At 50.4% G+C, this 20000-nt stretch overlaps 2 protein-coding genes across 3 annotated transcripts in view; both read left to right on the top strand.

Moving 5' to 3' along the window:
* The window catches only part of sgta (small glutamine rich tetratricopeptide repeat co-chaperone alpha), a 9736-nt gene extending 1894 nt beyond the window's left edge, over window positions 1-7842 (top strand). Inside the window, exons 3-12 of one of the 2 annotated variants that reach the window (XM_030373088.1) lie at window positions 1543-1646; window positions 3649-3739; window positions 5465-5564; window positions 5847-5951; window positions 6127-6262; window positions 6345-6407; window positions 6526-6563; window positions 6651-6761; window positions 6912-7044; window positions 7546-7842. In XM_030373088.1, coding sequence (XP_030228948.1) covers window positions 1543-1646; window positions 3649-3739; window positions 5465-5564; window positions 5847-5951; window positions 6127-6262; window positions 6345-6407; window positions 6526-6563; window positions 6651-6761; window positions 6912-7026 — 863 coding nt within the window. In that variant the 3' untranslated portion in view covers window positions 7027-7044; window positions 7546-7842. The remainder of the gene's footprint in view (window positions 1-1542; window positions 1647-3648; window positions 3740-5464; window positions 5565-5846; window positions 5952-6126; window positions 6263-6344; window positions 6408-6525; window positions 6564-6650; window positions 6762-6911; window positions 7045-7545) is intronic. The other variant, XM_030373087.1, reaches the window with a different exon arrangement.
* Window positions 7843-9082: 1240 nt separating this feature from the next.
* Window positions 9083-19580, top strand: slc1a8a (solute carrier family 1 member 8a). The gene is made up of 11 exons (XM_030373086.1): window positions 9083-9694; window positions 10782-10861; window positions 11114-11329; window positions 14132-14174; window positions 14499-14706; window positions 14803-14902; window positions 15178-15411; window positions 16331-16525; window positions 16640-16774; window positions 17044-17146; window positions 18050-19580. The coding sequence occupies exons 1-11, from the start codon at window positions 9455-9457 to the stop codon at window positions 18200-18202; spliced, it is 1707 nt and encodes a 568-aa protein (XP_030228946.1). The 5' UTR covers window positions 9083-9454; the 3' UTR covers window positions 18203-19580.
* The last annotated feature ends 420 nt before the right edge of the window (window positions 19581-20000 follow it).

Consider the following 20000-nt stretch of genomic DNA (forward strand, 5'->3'; position numbering starts at 1 on the left):
CCCCTGTCAGGTGGTTCTACTCTGGTCCTTGTAGAACCTGTCTGGTACTACTGTAGTCCTTGTAGAACCTGTCTGTAGGTTCAACTGTAGTCCTCGTAGAACCTGTCTGTAGGTTCTACTGTAGTCCTTGTTAGGGATGGGCATTTGAAGAAATTTCCTTGATCGAGCATCGCTAGAGTTATCGATCAATTATCGATTAATCATTAACTTTTTTCTATAGGCTATATTGAAATTCCCGACAATACAAAATGCAGCATGTTTTTATCAATGAAATCTTTATTCCAACAATAATGTATGGGCCAACATTAATACAATACAGTTAACTTGGACTAACTTAAAATAATAAATACAGGCATTATAGGCCTATGAGGCGCTCGTAAAGTCCGAACAATGCGCCTACAGGGGCTCTTAAAGGTTTGGAAACGATTCAACAAGACTAAATCTGTAGCCTATTCCAATTACAATAAGTAGCCAACTTATCGGATAACAATATTCAAACAAAGGCAGTAGGCTAAAAGTGGGCATTAAACTGTATAACTGTTTTGAAAAAAAGGCAGACATATAATGCCTATAGGCTGCAGCCGGCGCGCGGAAAAGGCTCGCAACAAAAAGATGAGCCACCCATTTACAAACAATTGCATGAACTAGTCTATCTAAAAGAAATACCTTATTGAACACATATAAGGCTGAACTTGTTGCTAAAATATCACAGTTTTGGCAAAATGTAACGACTCCAAGAGGCACCAAGCCGAAAGAAAAAGCGGAGCGAGAGACAACACGTTAAGAAAAAATAGAGCGACTCACATACGGTGGTGACTGTCCCTACTGTCCATAGCATACAGTAACTCCAGCCTACATATTTTTGTTTAGGAATATAAGCATGCTCGGGGGTCAGACGCGAACGCAGCCTTGTAACTGTCAGTCCAGCAGCAGAAAACACCCGCTCTGACGGGACCGAAGTTGCGGGGATGCAGAGGTATTGTCGCGCTAACTTTGACAGCCTGGGGAACCTTCTTCCATTCACTTTCCACCAGTCGGCAGGGTTATATTCAATTAAATACTTCAAGACTCACAGTATGCAACACAACGTCCTTTTGATCGATAACAATATAAATTGATCGACGCATTTCTTAACGATCAATTATCGAGCATCGATTAATTATGCCCATCCCTAGTCCTTGTAGAACCTGTCTGGTGGTTCTACTGTAGTCCTCGTAGAACCTGTCTCTAGGTTCTACTGTACTCCTCGTAGAACCTGTCTGGTGGTCCTACTGTAGTCCTTGTAGAACCTGTCTGGTGGTCCTACTGTAGTCCTCGTAGAATCTGTCTGTAGGTTCTACTGTAGTCCTTGTAGAACCTGTCTGGTGGTTCTACTCTAGTCCTCCTAGAACCTGTGTCTGGTGGTTCTACTGTACTCCTCGTAGAACCTGTCTGGTGGTTCTACTGTAGTCCTCGTAGAACCTGTCTGTAGGTTCTGCTGTAGTCCTCGTAGAACCCGTGTCTGGCGGTCTCGTGGCTGACCCATAGTATGTTGTCTTCCAGTTGCGGTCCAGTGTTTGGAGACGGCGTTCGAGGTGTCGACGGACGACAGCAGCCTGGCGGTTCCCCAGACGCTGCCAGAGATCTTCAGCTCTGCTACCGACACGGTCAGCGGCCGGGAACAGTAGCACTAACATTCATGAATTCATATATCACAGCCACGGTTATCATATATTAATATATCACATCTAAGTTATTATACATCACAGCCAACAGTTATCATCTATTCATATATCACAGCCAACAGTTATAATATAGTGATATATCACAGTGAAACTTTATCATTGCATATTTATTGATCATGGCTAATAGGGGTGTAACGGTACACTGAAGTCACGGTTCGGTTCATATATCGGTTCAGACATCACGGTTGGGTTCGAGGTCGGTTCAATGAAGGGAAAAGAAAAAACAAAAATGCTGAAGGCAATTTGTTTTTATTGTCTCATATTTAACACCTAGTGTCATACAGTCTTTCCCCTGAGCTAGCTGTAACAGCCTGAACTGTGTAATCTAAGATGAGTAAACAATAAGTACACCACATCACCTCCAGACTCCATCCGTAACTTGTAAACAAAATAAGACAATCAGTTATTAAACTGAAAATTCAGCATGTCTTATTTATGAAAGTGCAAAGTACACGGAATTTGCGCATTTCCACGCGAGGGTCGTTTCGGTGCGGCTTGGTGGAGTGGTGAAGGTGTGGTTCGGCCCAGCTCAGTTTCGGCTCGGGTTTCCACCGCCGACAGTACCCTTATGGGGGATCAACGATGTAGGAAAGCAAACTTTTGTGCTACATTTTCTTCAATAAGCGAAGCTTTCGCCGTTGTCCAGAAATACCTCGCGGATAATGTGTTTGTTTATTATCCCCCTGTCTCACGGAAGGGCGATACTGTCGACCAATCAACGGACGGCGTGTGTAGCTCCAACTTGCCGGCACCCTTTCAGGCGTCTCAGTTGTCCCTGAAGGTCGCGTATGATTAGTTCGGCATTACATTAATTAATTCGCACGCCAGTTTTATTTAATTTTATACCGTGTATTCTCTGTGTAAATCCATGCACCGAATCGAATCGGTTCAATAGCTAACCCTAACGAATACATGTACCGTTACACCCCTGATGGCTAACCATCATAATATTATATTAATATATCATAGCCAAAAGGGGTGTAACGGTACACGTATTTGTACCGAACCGTCACGGTACAGGCACTTCGGAGCGGTTACAGAGGTGTACCGCGGTACGTCAATGTGGCGTACATAGCGGGCAACGATCGTCGAATAGTCTGAGTCATGTCGAATACCGAATAATGAATGTGACTCGTTATTTATTACACGGCTCTTCTCAATGCTGGTGAATGCTCCGTTGACTTGCATGAGCCTTCACAACTTCCGGTGGTGAATAGCGTCCTCGGTTGCTAAGCGACGTGAACGTCTTTGGCGGACTATTTCTCTGCTGATCAACACAATGAATGCTGGTAACAAATACATTTAAAAAGACACACCGTGTGAAGTTATATTTTTGATGTGTCTAGTTCACCGTCATGCAGGCTGTGTTCTGTAAAATAATTAAATAGCGATCCTTTTTCCGGCGCATGTAGGTCCATCTGCCTAAGCCCACGTTGAAACAATTTTGATGTTGAATGTTGATGGCGCAGTTGTTGAAATAAACAGATTGATTTCATACAAATCATAAAAGCCTCTCCCTGTGTCATTGTGTGGTTTCATTGCTGCTGATCTACGGCCATTCTCCGTTGTTGACAAGCAAGCAGTTTTTTTAAATTTCCCCCTTAACTATGAACCGTACCGTACCGTGACTTAAAAACCGAGGTACGTACTGAACCATGACTTTTGTGTACCGTTACACCCCTAATCATATAATAATATATCATAGCTAAGCTATAATATAATGTGACCACCAAGGTCAGCTGCTTGGAGTATTATTAATAGAGCATGATAGCCAATAGTAATAAGATATTACTGCTAGTAATAATCAGAATGCTCAGTGTGTAACAGAGGCTCTCGTATCATTGGTTGGTTTGATCACATGATGTTGTTATTGCCGCTCTCGTACCATTGGTTGCTTTGGTCACATGATGTTGTGTTGTTGCAGCTCCCCCGCCCTGCTCCGGTGAACACAGAGCCACGCCCTGACTCCCCCCCCGAGGAACAGATGGCCGAGGCGGAGAGACTAAAAACAGACGGTAGGCTGTCCAGGTGTAGGCTAGTACCAGAGTATTACTGGGGCTAGTACCAGAGTATTACTGGGGCAAGTACCAGAGTATTACTGGGGCAAGTACCAGAGTATTACTGGGGCAAGTACCAGAGTATTACCGGGGCTAGTACCAGAGTATTACCGGGGCTAGTACCAGAGTATTACCGGGGCTAGTACCAGAGTATTACCGGGGCTAGTACCAGAGTATTACCGGGGCAAGTACCAGAGTATTACCGGGGCTAGTACCAGAGTATTACCGGGGCTAGTACCAGAGTATTACTGGGGCAAGTACCAGAGTATTACTGGGGCAAGTACCAGAGTATTACTGGGGCTAGTACCAGAGTATTACTGGGGCTAGTACCAGAGTATTACTGGGGCTAGTACCAGAGTATTACTGGGGCAAGTACCAGAGTATTACTGGGGCAAGTACCAGAGTATTACTGGGGCTAGTACCAGAGTATTACTGGGGCTAGTACCAGAGTATTACTGGGGCTAGTACCAGAGTATTACTGGGGCAAGTACCAGAGTATTACTGGGGCAAGTACCAGAGTATTACTGGGGCAAGTACCAGAGTATTACTGGGGCTAGTACCAGAGTATTACTGGGGCTAGTACCAGAGTATTACTGGGGCTAGTACCAGAGTAATACTGGGGCAAGTACCAGAGTATTACTGGGGCTAGTACCAGAGTATTACTGGGGCTAGTACCAGAGTATTACTGGGGCAAGTACCAGAGTATTACTGGGGCAAGTACCAGAGTATTACTGGGGCTAGTACCAGAGTATTACTGGGGCTAGTACCAGAGTATTACTGGGGCTAGTACCAGAGTATTACTGGGGCAAGTACCAGAGTATTACTGGGGCAAGTACCAGAGTATTACTGGGGCAAGTACCAGAGTATTACTGGGGCTAGTACCAGAGTATTACTGGGGCTAGTACCAGAGTATTACTGGGGCTAGTACCAGAGTAATACTGGGGCAAGTACCAGAGTATTACTGGGGCTAGTACCAGAGTATTACTGGGGCTAGTACCAGAGTAATACTGGGGCAAGTACCAGAGTAATACTGGGGCAAGTACCAGAGTATTACCGGGGCTAGTACCAGAGTATTACCGGGGCTAGTACCAGAGTATTACCGGGGCTAGTACCAGAGTATTACCGGGGCTAGTACCAGAGTATTACCGGGGCTAGTACCAGAGTATTACCGGGGCTAGTACCAGAGTATTACCGGGGCTAGTACCAGAGTATTACCGGGGCTAGTACCAGAGTATTACCGGGGCTAGTACCAGAGTATTACCGGGGCTAGTACCAGAGTATTACCGGGGCTAGTACCAGAGTATTACCGGGGCTAGTACCAGAGTATTACCGGGGGTAGTACCAGAGTATTACTGGGGTAGTACTAGTGGGTAGTACCAGAGTATTGCTGGGGTAGTACCAGGGTATTGCTGGGGTAGTACCAGAGTATTGCTGGGGTAGTACTAGTGGGTAGTACCAGAGTATTACTGGGGTAGTACTAGTGGGTAGTACCAGAGTATTGCTGGGGTAGTACCAGGGTATTACTGGGGTAGTACTAGTGGGTAGTACCAGAGTATTGCTGGGGTAGTACCAGGGTATTGCTGGGGTAGTACCAGAGTATTGCTGGGGTAGTACCGGTGGGTAGTACCAGGGTATTGCTGGGGTAATGGTGGGGCTCTAACATGGTCTTCTCTCGGTCTCCAGGCAACGACCAGATGAAGGTGGAGAACTTTCCCGCCGCTGTGGAGTTCTACTCGAAGGCCATCCTTCTGAACCCTCAGAACGCTGTCTACTACTGCAACAGGTACTGTCCCCTAACGGGTCCTCTGTTGGCCTGTGGGTGGTGCTGTGTTGACTGAAGGTGTGGTTCCTCTGTTGGCCTGTGGGTGGTGCTGTTTGGACTGAAGGTGTGGTTCCTCTGTTGGCGTATGGGTGGTGCTGTGTTGACTGAAGGTGTGGTTCCTCTGTTGGCCTGTGGGTGGTGCTGTGTTGTTAATAAAGATGTTGTTCCTCTGTTGGCCTGTGGGTGGTGCTGTGGTGTTAATAAAGATGTTGTTCCTCTGTTGGCCTGTGGGTGGTGCTGCAGGGCGGCGGCTTACAGCAAACTGGGGAACTACGCAGGAGCAGTCCAGGACTGTGAGCTGGCCATCGGCATCGACCCCACCTACAGCAAGGCCTACGGACGCATGGGGTAGGACACCCCGCCCCCGCAGACAGGAAGTAGACCTGAGACCTCTGAGGTGACATGAAGTAGACCTGAGGAGACAGGAAGTAGACCTGAGGAGACAGGATGCAGACCTCTGTGGAGGCACGAAGTAGACCCCATTAGGATACTCGTGTGTGTGTGTGTGTGTGTGTGTGTGTAGGCTCGCGCTGGCCAGCCTCAACAAGCACACGGAGGCGGTGGTCTACTACAGAAAGGCTCTGGAGCTGGACCCCGACAACGACACCTACCAGGCCAACCTGAAGATCGCAGAGCAGAAGATGGACACGCCCAGCCCCGTAATACTCCTCCTCCCCCCCCTCCTACTCCCTCCTATGCCCAGGTGTGTGTATCATGTGTGTGTTTCTGTGTGTGTTCCAGACGGCGGGCGTGGGCGGGGTGGACCTGGCGGGCCTCCTCAGTAACCCTGGCTTCATGAACATGGTATGACCTTTGACCTCTATGAACCAGCAGCAGGGGGGGGGACAGCAGGGGAGCCCCCCACAAGGGGGGGGGCTCCCCTGGTTGGACATCAGGTGACCACGTCTCTCTCTCTCCGCAGGCGTCGTCTCTGATGAACAACCCTCAGGTCCAGCAGCTGTAAGTCTTGCGTGCTCTGGTGTGTTGGCCCGGCGTTTGGTCTGCGGACGTCTCACCGGGGGTCCTCCTCTCTGTCTCCCCCTGCAGGATGTCGGGGATGATGTCTGGAGGCTACGGCCCCGGCGGCGCGCCCCCCCCTCAGGGGGCCGCCCCGGCACCGGCCGCCCCCCCCGGAGACCTGTCTGGACTCATACAGGCGTACGTACCCCCCCTGGCACCACTAGCATCCTCCTGCTAGCCTCAGCTAGCCTCAGCTAGCCACAGCTAGCCACAGCTAGCCACAGCTAGCTGTGGTAGGGGTAATGGTTTGTCAGGCTGTCTAACCTCAGTACCGCCTGTGTCCTGCAGGGGGCAGCAGTTCGCTCAGCAGATGCAGCAGCAGAACCCAGAACTGATCGAGCAGCTGAGGAGTCAGATCCGGAGCCGGCCCCCAAGTGCCAGCCAGGAGGAACCACAGCCCTGACCCCAGGTAGAACCCCAGGTAGAACCACAGCCTGACCCCAGGTAGAACCACAGCCTGACCCCAGGTAGAACCACAGCCTGACCCCAGGTAGAACCACAGGTAGAACCACAACCCTGACCCCAGGTAGAACCACAGCCTGACCCCAGGTAGAACCACACCCTGACCCCAGGTAGAGCCACAGCCTGACCCCAGGTAGAACCCCAGGTAGAACCACAACCCTGACCCCAGGTAGAACCACAGCCCTGACCCCAGGTAGAACCCCAGGTAGAACCACAGCCTGACCCCAGGTAGAACCACAGCCTGACCCCAGGTAGAACCCCAGGTAGAACCACAACCCTAACCCCAGGTAGAACCACAGCCTGACCCCAGGTAGAACCACAGCCTGACCCCAGGTAGAACCCCAGGTAGAACCACAGCCTGACCCGTGTTAGGGCCCTCCACAGCTGGGGGAGGGGCCTAACCTCTGGGGGATGCCCGACGCCCGCTCTGGAGGTGACCTCAGGTTTCATTGCTCCACAGGTCCCACCAGGATGTGTGAGAGAGAGAGAGAGAGAGAGAGAGAGTGTGTTTGTGTGTGTGTGAGTGTGTTGTTCCTGAGGTGTGTCACTGGGAGGTCATGAATGATTATTCCCTGCATGAGGCGTCGGACCAGACCTGTCGTCATGGGAACGGAAGGCCGCTGGACGCTGGGGGGTAGTCTGGGCGTCGGACCAGGACCGGGGCCAGGACCAGGACCGGGACCAGGACCGGACCGGGACCAGGACCGGACCGGGGGCAGGGCAAGCAGCTGGTCTCAATAAAGGAGAATCGACCTTCCCTGACTGTCTGGGCTCCATTTGTCTCGTCGCTCGGCCGCTGGTTCTTATTTAGTGACAGCAGAATGAAATGTGAAGATAAAGCTTGTACTATATTCTAAGTGTATAGGATTAGTCAGGGTTAGGGTAACTAACCTCTACTAACGCAATAGGAAACCAGGTCTACCTGTTCTCTGGACCAGTAGAACTCTGGACCAGTAGGACTCTACCCTAAACCAGTAGGACTCTACCCTAAACCAGTAGGACTCTACCCTAAACCAGTAGGACTCCAGACCAGTAGGACTCTACCCTAAACCAGTAGGACTCCAGACCAGTAGGACTCTACCCTAAACCAGTAGGACTCCAGACCAGTAGGACTCTACCCTAAACCAGTAGGACTCCAGACCTGTAGGACTCTACCCTAAACCAGTAGGACTCTACCCTAAACCAGTAGGACTCTACCCTAAACCAGTAGGACTCTACCCTAAACCAGTAGGACTCTACCCTAAACCAGCAGGACTCTGTTCTCTAAACCCGCAGGACTCTGTTCTCTAAACCAGTAGGACTCTGTTCGCTAAACCAGTAGGACTCTACCCTAAACCAGTAGGACTCCAGACCAATAGGGCTCTACCCTAAACCAGTAGGACTCTACCCTAAACCAGTAGGACTCTACCCTAAACCAGTAGGACTCCAGACCAGTAGGACTCTACCCTAAACCAGTAGGACTCCAGACCAGTAGGACTCTACCCTAAACCAGTCGGACTCCAGACTAGTCGGACTCTACCCTAAACCAGTAGGACTCCAGACCTGTAGGACTCTACCCTAAACCAGTAGGACTCTACCCTAAACCAGCAGGACTCTGTTCTCTAAACCCGCAGGACTCTGTTCTCTAAACCAGTAGGACTCTGTTCGCTAAACCAGTAGGACTCTACCCTAAACCAGTAGGACTCCAGACCAGTAGGGCTCTACCCTAAACCAATAGGACTCTACCCTAAACCAGTAGGACTCTACCCTAAACCAGTAGGACTCCAGACCAGTAGGACTCTACCCTAAACCAGTAGGACTCTACCCTAAACCAGTCGGACTCCAGACCAGTAGGGCTCTACCCTAAACCAATAGGACTCTACCCTAAACCAGCAGGACTACCCTAAACCAGCAGGACTCTGTACTCTAAACCGGTAGGACTCTACCCTAAACCAGCAGGACTACCCTAAACCAGTAGTACTGTTCTCTGGACCAGTAGGACTCTGGACCAGTAGGACTCTTGAGTCTTGCCCAGGGCTGTTCCAGCGTTGTGCCTTAAGCCCGGGCTCAGGGGGATTACAGTAATGTGATCAGGAGGAACCAAACAAACGGCCGTCAGGGTCCTTCATGTGCTCATCCTGAGATTAAACACTTAGCGTGGACCGAGTCTCTGGTCCTCAGAGCCCGTCTGACTACCTCTCAACCTTTATGTATCTTCATATGAGGAGCATGTTGACAGCAGAACATCTCGTAGTCTCTGAGATCCTGCTGGGATGTTCTCCGGACATGGGCCCGCGTAGAGGTGGTGGGGCAGCTCCACTCCGCTGAGCCTCTTAGGATCGCACTGCAGAAGGCGCTGCGCTCCGTGGACCTCCTGCCAGAGGGGGACGATGGAGGAGCTGCTGCTACCCAGCGGGGAGGAGGCACCGTCCGAGGCCGGCTCCTTCGCCCCCGCCGAGAAGGAGGAGGAGCGGAGCCTGGGGCGGCGCCTCAAGAGGCTGGTGGTGGACCTCCGCCGCCGCGCCAAGAACTTCCTGAAGAGGAACGGCCTGCTGACGCTGTCGGTGCTCGCAGTGCTCACGGGCTGCGTGCTGGGCTTCTCCCTCCGGGGGAGCCAGCTGTCGACCCAGGTAGGACTGCAGGGGGGCTTAGGACCCCCAGGTAGGACCGCAGGGGGGCTTAGGACCCCCAGGTAGGACCGCAGGGGGGCTTAGGACTGCAGGGGGCCTGAGGACCGCCAGGTAGGACCCTGGTGGCCTTAGGACCGCAGGGGGGCTTAGGACCCCCAGGTAGGGGCCTTAGGACCCCCAGTTAGGGACCTCAGCGTGTTAGAGTACTTAACATGTTATTAGAGTCTATTAGACTCTAATAACATGAGTATCTGATAGCAGACTATTAGAGTCTGCTATCAATCCATCTAAGTATCAGTCTTACTTGGATCCGGTCCAAAAGTGGGTGAGGATGTGACACTTTAATATTGTGAGAAAATATGAACCCTGAATACAATATATCAGATACATTCTATATTCATTTACACAATGTATGTCCAGGGTCCCCTGAACAGCTAACCAGGATAGGAACGGAGGAACATTTAAGAATAATCATTATTTACTTGGTTAGCATACTGAGATTGATTGAGTATCACGAGGTCTGAGAGTCGTTGACCTTTGACTTGAGTTCTGCTTTAGGCTCTCATCTTACCCCTGAACTGATGACCTATGACCTCAAATCCCACCCCAAACAAAGGCCTCAAGGCATTGGGGGGTTTAACGTTTTATTGGAAGGCTCATCTCTAATTCTGACTCGGCACTTTACGGCTAGCATGCTGCGTCTCTTTGAAGCTGTGTTATACGTCACACTGTGGTTAAGACAGAGAAACTGATGCTAATGTTGTCGTCCTAGCTGGTTAGCTTGTGTCGTACATCCTCCTGGTCATGCTAGTAGTGCGCTGCTCGTTCACAAAGCTTTCAGATTATTATGGTTGTAAGGATACTTAGCATGCTATGGTACTCAACATGTTCGGATACTTGGCACGTACGTTAGTTATCATGATGGGCTACTTAGCATTGTAAGGTAGTTAGCAGGTCAGGGTGCTTAGCATGTAAGGTTATCAGGCATGCTAGGATACCTAGCATGTTTCTTACTTAGCATGGCGATTGTGGTGTGTGTTTGTGTGTGCAGTAAACTGAGCTACGTTAACCTTTATCTTGTTTCCAGGCTAAGATCTACTTCTCCTTTCCTGGAGAGCTGCTGATGAGGATGCTGAAGATGTTGATCCTCCCTCTAATCACATCCAGGTAAACCTCCTGAAGAGACCTCATAAACCTGAACCTCATTAACATGGACCAAACAAACCTGGACCTCACAAACATGGACCTCACAAATCTGGACCTTATATACCTGGACCTCACAAACATGGACCCTGACCGTGTAAGCCTAGGACAGTGACCATACCATATATGGTGTTGGAAGTGAACTCATGGTGTAGGAAGTGACCTCATGGTGTAGGAAGTGACCTTTACAGGAAGTGCCCTTCTCTGGGTCCCCAGCCTGATGTCGGGGCTCTCCTCCATGGAGTCCAAGGCCTGCTGCCGGATGGGGGTCCTGACCGTCACCTACTACCTGTGGACCACCTTCATCGCCGTGGTGGTGGGCATCCTGCTGGTCATCATCATCAAACCCGGGGTGGGGACCGACATGGAGAGCAACCGGCTGGGGGGAGGGCCGGTGATGACCTCAGCCGACGCCCTGCTGGACCTCATCAGGTACTACTGCAGTACTACTACTGCTACTGTACTACTGCAGTACTGCTACTGTACTACTGCAGTACTGCTACTGCTACTGCAGTACTGCTACTGCTACTGTACTACTGCAGTACTACTACTGCTACTGCAGTACTGCTACTGTACTACTGCAGTACTGCTGCTACTGTACTACTGCAGTACTGCTACTACTGCAATACTACTACTGTAGTACTGCTACTACTGTACTACTGCAGTACTACTGCTACTGTACTACTGCAGTACTGCTACTACTGTACTACTGCAGTACTGCTACTGCTACTGTACTACTACCGCTACTGTACTACTGCAGTACTACTACTGCTACTGTACTACTGCAGTACTACTACTACTGCTACTACTGTACTACTACAGTACTACTACTACTGTACTACTGCAGTACTACTACTGCTACTACTGTACTACTACAGTACTACTACTACTGTACTACTGCAGTGCTGCTGCTGTACTACTGCAATACTACTACTGCTACTGCAGTACTGCTGCTACTACTGCAGTACTACTACTGCTACTGTACTACTGCAGTACTGCTGCTGCTACTGTACTACTGCAGTACTGCTACTGTACTACTGCAGTACTGCTGCTGCTACTGTACTACTGCAGTACTACTGCTGCTACTGTACTACTGCAGTACTGCTACTGTACTACTGCAGTACTGCTGCTGCTACTGTACTACTGCAGTACTGCTACTGTACTACTGCAGTACTGCTGCTGCTACTGTACTACTGCAGTACTACTACTGCTACTACTGCAGTACTGCTACTGTACTACTGCAGTACTGCTACTGTACTACTGCAGTACTGCTACTGTACTACTGCAGTACTGCTGCTGCTACTGTACTACTGCAGTACTGCTACTGTACTACTGCAGTACTGCTACTACTGTACTACTGCAGTACTACTACTGCTACTACTGCAGTACTGCTACTACTGTACTACTGCAGTACTGCTGCTACTACTGTACTACTGCAGTACTGCTACTGTACTACTGCAGTACTGCTACTGTACTACTGCAGTACTGCTGCTGCTACTGTACTACTGCAGTACTGCTACTGTACTACTGCAGTACTGCTACTGTACTACTGCAGTACTGCTGCTGCTACTGTACTACTGCAGTACTGCTACTGTACTACTGCAGTACTGCTGCTGCTACTGTACTACTGCAGTACTGCTACTGTACTACTGCAGTACTGCTACTGTACTACTGCAGTACTGCTACTGTACTACTGCAGTACTGCTACTGTACTACTGCAGTACTGCTGCTACTACTGTACTACTGCAGTACTGCTACTGTACTACTGCAGTACTGCTGCTACTACTGTACTACTGCAGTACTGCTACTGTACTACTGCAGTACTGCTGCTGCTACTGTACTACTGCAGTACTGCTACTGTACTACTGCAGTACTGCTACTGTACTACTGCAGTACTGCTGCTGCTACTGTACTACTGCAGTACTGCTACTGTACTACTGCAGTACTGCTACTGTACTACTGCAGTACTGCTGCTACTACTGTACTACTGCAGTACTGCTACTGTACTACTGCAGTACTGCTGCTACTACTGTACTACTGCAGTACTGCTACTGCTACTGTACTACTGCAGTACTGCTACTGTACTACTGCAGTACTGCTACTGTACTACTGCAGTACTGCTGCTGCTACTGTACTACTGCAGTACTGCTACTACTGTACTACTGCAGTACTACTACTGCTACTACTGCAGTACTGCTACTACTGTACTACTGCAGTACTGCTGCTACTGTACTACTGCAGTACTGCTACTACTGTACTACTGCAGTACTACTACTGCTACTACTGCAGTACTGCTACTACTGTACTACTGCAGTACTGCTGCTACTGTACTACTGCAGTACTGCTACTACTGTACTACTGCAGTACTACTACTGCTACTGTACTACTGCAGTACTACTACTGCTACTGTACCACTGCAGTACTACTGCTAGTGTACTACTGCAGTACTGCTGCTACTACTGCAGTACTGCTGCAGTACTACTGCAGTACTACTACTACTGTACTACTGCAGTACTGCTGCTACTACTGTACTACTGCAGTACTGCTGCTACTACTGTACTACTACAGTACTGCTACTACTGTACTACTACAGTACTGCTGCTACTACTGCAGTACTACTGCAGTTCTTCTACTACAGTACTACTGCAGTAATACTACTACTGCAGTACTACTACTACAGCACTATTACACATCTAGAGGACCTCATCAGGTACTACTGCAGGACTACTACTACAGTACCACTACTACTACAGTACTAGTACTACTAGAGTACTACTACTACACTACTAATATAGTAATATAACTACAGTACTAATACTACCTCAATACTACTACACATCTAGAGGACCTCATCAGGTACTACTACACTACTACTACTCCTATTACTTCATTACTACTAGTAGTACAGTACTACTACTACTACCGTACTTCTACACATCTACCTCATCAGGTACTACTACAGTGCTACTAACACTACACCCAGAGGAGCTGCTCTAGTTGTGTACTACAGTACTACTACAGTACTACTCAACACCCAGAGGAGCTGCTCTAGTTGTGTACTACAGTACTACTACAGTACTACTCAACACCCAGAGGAGCTGCTCTAGTTGTGTACTACAGTACTACTACAGTACTACTCAACACCCAGAGGAGCTGCTCTAGTTGTGTACTACAGTACTACTCCACACTCTAGTTCTCTCTGAAGGCTGACTGAAGGCTCTCTTCCTCCCCCAGGAACATGGTCCCCTCCAACCTGATAGAGGCCACCTTTCAGCAGGTAGGCGAGATCCTGCACCTCCATCTGGACCTCTTAAATACTGGACCTTATAAACATGGACCTCATAAACCTGGACCTCTTAAATACTGGACCTCTTAAATACTGGACCTCTTAAATACTGGACCTCATAAACCTGGACTTCATAAACCTGGACCTCATAAACCTCGACCTCATAAATACTGGACCTCATAAACCTGGACCTCTTAAATACTGGACCTTATAAACCTGGACCTCATAAACCTGGACCTCATAAATACTGGACCTCATAAGCCTTTGTCTCATAGTCCCTATTAACCCGGTCCCCTGTCCCTGTTTGTGTTCCAGTACAAGACGGATCTGCTGCCCATCCTCAAGCTGCCCGCCCGCACGGTGAAGCCCAACTTTGTGTACGTGGTGCCGGACGACAGCGACCCCAGCGGGCGGACAGTGTACCTTGAGCTGACCCCGCCCCCAGAGATCCACTACAAGACCAGCCCGGGCAGCAGCCAGCAGATGAACGTCCTCGGCATCGTCATCTTCTCCGCGACCATGGGTACCCGTTGACGTGACGACCGATCTGACTATGCTGTTGGACCGACGCGTGGGTGTGACACCTGCTCATGTGGTGTTGCTTTGGTTTGGTTACCAGGTCTGCTGCTGGGGAGGATGGGGGAGAGAGGGGCTCCTCTGGTCAACGTCTGCCAGTGCATCAACGAGTGCGTCATGAAGATAATCAACGCTGCAGTTTGGTGAGCTAACAGAACATGTATGCCCCCCTCCTCCCCTTACCCCTCCTCCCCCTCCTCCCCATCCCCCTCCTCCCCTCCCCCTCATCCTCTTCCACCTGCCCTCTGACCAGGGGGTCCTGGTGGACCGGTCCACCTCCCCTCTGACCGGGGGTCTGTTGGACCGGTCCACCTCCCTCTGACCGGGAGGGGTCTGTTGGACCGGTCCACCTCCCTCTGACCGGGAGGGGTCTGTTGGACCGGTCCATCTCCCTCTGACCAGGAGGGGTCTGTCCCAGGTACTTCCCATTCGGGATCATCTTCCTGGTGGCCGGTAAGATCCTGGACATGCAGGATCCGAGCACCTTGGGCCGTAAGCTGGGCTGGTACACCATCACGGTGCTGGCCGGCCTCTTCGTCCACGGCCTCATCCTGCTGCCTCTGTTCTACTTCATCCTCACCCGCAAGAACCCCTTCACCTACATCAGGGGCCTACTGCAGGCCATGGTCATCGCCCTGGCAACCTCCTCCAGGTAGGTCATCACCCTGGCAACCGTGGTAACCTCCTCCAGGTAAGAGGTGCTCGTCACCATGGTAACCTCCTCATCACCCTGGTGACCTCCTCCAGGTAGGAGGTGCTCATCACCATGGTAACCTCCTCATCACCCTGGTGACCTCCTCCAGGTAGGAGGTGCTCATCACCATGGTAACCTCCTCATCACCCTGGTAACCTCCTCCAGGTAGGATGTGCTCGTCCCCATGGTAACCTCATCACCCTGGTGACCTCCTCCAGGTAGGAGGTGCTCATCACCATGGTTACCTCCTCATCACCCTGGTAACCTCCTACAGGTAGGAGGTGCTCATCACCATGGTAACCTCGTCCATATGTTTGTTCGGCGGTATAATGATGTCGTCTCTAATCATGAACCGTAAAACCTTAGAAGACACAAACTAAATGGTGTTTGTCTCTCAATTTTTTTCCATCTGACTGTCTGTCTGACTCTCTGTCTGTCTGTCTGTTTGTCTGCCTCTCTGACTCACTGTGTGTTAGAGCCATATTTTACGTTAGTTTAAAATCTATTTTATTTCAGTTATACCATTAATGAATTCCTATTTGAGGGTTAGGATTAGGGGGATGGGTTAGGGTTAGGGGGATGTAGATCAGCCGGAGAAGAGAATGGGTGCGTCACTGAGTCTGTTTTATCAATGAGGAACTGAGCCAGTGATAGTGGAGGCAAGGGGCATCGAGACTGTTTTCCATCTCGCGTAACCGTATGAAGTGTTCTCCGCAAGGCCAAATAAATCTAGGTCATCGAAGAAAAAGACTTGATTGTGTCTGTGATGATTGGGGACAGAGTCCTGCAAGTTCAAGAAGCAGTTCCCTGTAACTGTGAAAGGTTTAAAACACAAGCTTAGACCTGGCCACAACACAGCCTGTCTGTCTGTCTGCAGCTCGGCCACCCTCCCCATCACCATGAAGTGTCTGCTGGAGAACTGCCAGGTGGACCGGCAGATCGCCCGCTTCGTGCTGCCCGTCGGCGCCACCATCAACATGGACGGCACCGCGCTGTACGAGGCCGTGGCAGCCATCTTTATTGCCCAGGTCAACGACTATGAGCTGGACCTGGGCCAGCTGGTCACCATCAGGTACTAGGTCTGGTCCACTAGGTCAGGGGGCTACGTCAGGGGGCTACGTCAGGAGGTCTACGTTAGGCGTGTCTCTACGTCAGGGGGACGTCAGCCTTCTCTCTCTCTCTTCAGTATCACGGCGACGGCTGCGAGCATCGGAGCCGCCGGGATCCCGCAGGCCGGTCTGGTCACCATGGTGATCGTGCTGACGTCAGTGGGCCTGCCCCCCGATGACATCACGCTTATCGTGGCCATTGATTGGGTCCTGTAAGTAAACCAGCTAACTTGTGGTGGTAATCAAACCATAGCCTTACCTAACCCTAAACCCTAACTCAAACCTAACCTTACCTCACCCTAACCCTTAACTCAACTAGTTTAGTGTACTGTACCGTTTAGTGTACTGTACTGTGTAGTGTACTGTGTGTACTGGTTTGGGCCCTGGTTTGGGCCCTGGTTTGATTCCCTTCACTGGTCCAGGGACCGTTTAGTGTACTGTACTGTGTAGTGTACTGTGTGTACTGTGTGTACTGGTCCAGGGACCGCTTCAGGACGATGATCAACGTCCTCGGCGACGCGCTAGCGGCCGGGATCATCGCCCACCTCTGCAGGAAGGACTTCCCCCTGAGCGGAGCGGGACAGGTGCCTCCTCACCGGCTTATCTTACCTTAACCCTCCCCTAATACCTCAAATACATCTACCCCTAACCCCCCTAACCCCCTGACCCCCTAATCCCCGAGATACATCTACCCCTAACCCCCCTAACCCCCTGACCCCAAATACGTATCTCCCTAACCCCCCAAATACATCTACCCCTAACCCCCTAACCCCCTAACCCTCCAGCCTAAGACCCCTACTGTATCACCCTAATTCACACCTGATATTCATACAGAAGACGTTCCCTGTGTCTTTAGTGTCTCCCACCTCTTCCCAGACATTCCCAGTACTGTCAGTGTCCACCAAGATATCGAGAGTGTGCATAACAATCCACCGACGCTTTACGCTATTCGATCTAATCGCCTTAAGATCATTAGATCGAAATGGACACCACACCTTCAGGGTCCACCTCTTCCCAAACGTTCAAAGTGCCTTTAGTGTCTCCCAACGTGTTCCCAAACGTTCCAAATACCTTTAGTGTTTTCCAACTGGTTCCCAGACGTTCCCAGTGCCTTCAGTGTCTCCCACTGTGTTCCAAGACGTTCCCAGTGCCTTTAGTGTCTTCAACCTCCTCCCAGACGTTTCCAGTGCCTTCAGTGTCTTCCACCTCTTCCCAGAAGGTCCCAGTGCCTCTAGTGCCTTCCACCTCTTCCCAGAAGGTCCCAGTGCCTCTAGTGCCTTCCACCTCTTCCCAGAAGGTCCCAGTGCCTCTAGTGCCTTCCACCTCTTCCCAGAAGGTCCCAGTGCCTCTAGTGCCTTCCACCTCTTCCCAGAAGGTCCCAGTGCCTCTAGTGCCTTCCACCTCTTCCCAGAAGGTTCCAGTGCCTTCAGGGTCAAACCATGTTCCCAGACGTTCCCATGTCCTAAAGCGTTTGTCTGTTCCCACAGACCGCCCACCCGTCCTACGGCACTCAGGACTCCGGGGACAACGTCCCCCTGACAGAGATGCATACGCACAAGGACTGCCTCTTCGACAACATGAGCGACTCTGTCCACGACGCTCACACACACACCATCTACTACAACCTCTGCCAAGTATGACCCAGGACCCTGGAGTTCTCCTGGTGGGCCGTATGGACGGGCTGGACTGGTTGACAGTGGTCCACTGACCTACAGGACACACTGAGCTTGTGGTCCACTGACCTACAGGACACACTGAGCTGGTGGTCCACTGACCTACAGGACACACTGAGCTGGTGGTCCACTGACCTACAGGACACACTGAGCTGGTGGTCCACTGACCTACAGGACACACTGAGCTGGTGGTCCACTGACCTACAGGACACACTGAGCTGGTGGTCGACTGACCTACAGGACACACTCATTGGTCTTCTGTTGAGTAAATGAAAGCCCCATAAAGCCCAATCATGAAGGACCTGTCTGCACTTGGCAGATTTCTTCAGTGCATATTATTAATACCACAATTACAGAAAGATGACAACCTTAACTACTGATAACTGATCAGAAAACAACCGTTCTACTGGGAGGGTGAGATTATGGTGCTGCCAAGTGAGGCCAGGACCCTCTTACTGACAGACCCAGAGTGGAGATGACCAGAGTAGAGTTGACCAGAGTGGAGATGACCAGAGTAGAGTTGACCAGAGTGGAGATGACCAGAGTGGAGATGACCAGAGTAGAGATGACCAGAGTGGAGCTTCTACAGACCAGTGTTCCTGGTGACGAGTGTTCCCAGTGACTGATAGGACCAGGGTTCCTGGTGACTGATAGGACCAGGGTTCCTGGTGACTAATAGGACCAGTGTCCCCAGTGACTGATAGGACCAGTGTCCCCAGTGACTGATAGGACCAGTGTCCCCAGTGACTGATAGGACCAGTGTCCCCAGTGACCGATGGGACCAGGGTTCCTGGTGACTGATAGGACCAGTGTCCCCGGTGACTGATAGGACCAGTGTTCCTGGTGACTGTTAGGACCAGTGTCCCCGGTGACTGATAGGACCAGTGTCCCCAGTCACTGATGGGACCAGTGTTCCCATTGACCGATAGGACCAGTGTTCCCAGTGACTAATAGGACCAGTGTTCCCAGTGACTAATAGGACCAGTGTCCCCAGTGACTGCTGGCTTCAGTAACGTCAGATCTCAAGTGCTCTTCCCTAAGCAGACCCCCTCCTGTCTCATGGCATGCAGGCGTGCCTCCTTGTTGACTTGTTGTGGGCTCCTAATCCATGTGCATTACTGTGTTGTTGAGCCCGGATTAGCGTACGCTGTGATGATCTACCAGCTCACCACCTCCTCCGGTCAGCTGACCGGCCAGGTGCTGCCATGGATTATCCACCGGACGTCTTGTGTGTCCTCCCACAAAAACAATGTTTACTGTCAACATCTGTTGCGCCTGTAGAGCCCATATCGAGCTGTCCAATGTTTTTCTTTCTAACATTAAATGAAACATCCTGTTGGAGGCATTTTTGTTTATCCTTTCATTTGTGCAAAAATGTTTACTTCTAATACTAGGAGCTTTAGTATAACGCTATGGTGCTTCTTTTCTGTGGCATTTCAACTGTTTGCAGTGGACTTCTAGACCTGGGGCCGTCCTTACGCTGAGAGGGTTACTTGCATTAAGCCACCCTGGCTAACTAGCTTATCAGTCTTAGCCGTTCTCGCTCTGTTAGCTATGTTAGCTGTATTAGCTGATGACTAGCTGTCATCCAAGCACTGTTGGCTGCACTAGCTCGTCTCGCCATATTAGCTGACCTGCTATCCTAGCTGTAATAGCTGTCCTATCTGTTTACTGTACTCAGTTAGCTATACTAGCTCTGTTAGCTGTAATAAACCTGTTAGCTGGACTTCCTTTCTCCACATTTCTGTCCATCTCGTTGGCCAGC

This window comes from Gadus morhua, chromosome 12 (assembly GCF_902167405.1).
Source record: "Gadus morhua chromosome 12, gadMor3.0, whole genome shotgun sequence".
In the NCBI taxonomy this organism is placed as follows: domain Eukaryota; kingdom Metazoa; phylum Chordata; class Actinopteri; order Gadiformes; family Gadidae; genus Gadus; species Gadus morhua.

Excerpts from the sequence above, each read along its gene's own strand:
- slc1a8a (XM_030373086.1), top strand. The coding sequence starts at position 9,455 with ATGGAGGAGCTGCTGCTACCCAGCGGGGAGGAGGCACCGTCCGAGGCC. Across the intron at positions 14,903-15,177 it reads ATAATCAACGCTGCAGTTTG|GTACTTCCCATTCGGGATCA; the intron begins GTGAGCTAACAG and ends GGTCTGTCCCAG. Across the intron at positions 16,775-17,043 it reads GTGGCCATTGATTGGGTCCT|GGACCGCTTCAGGACGATGA; the intron begins GTAAGTAAACCA and ends GTACTGGTCCAG.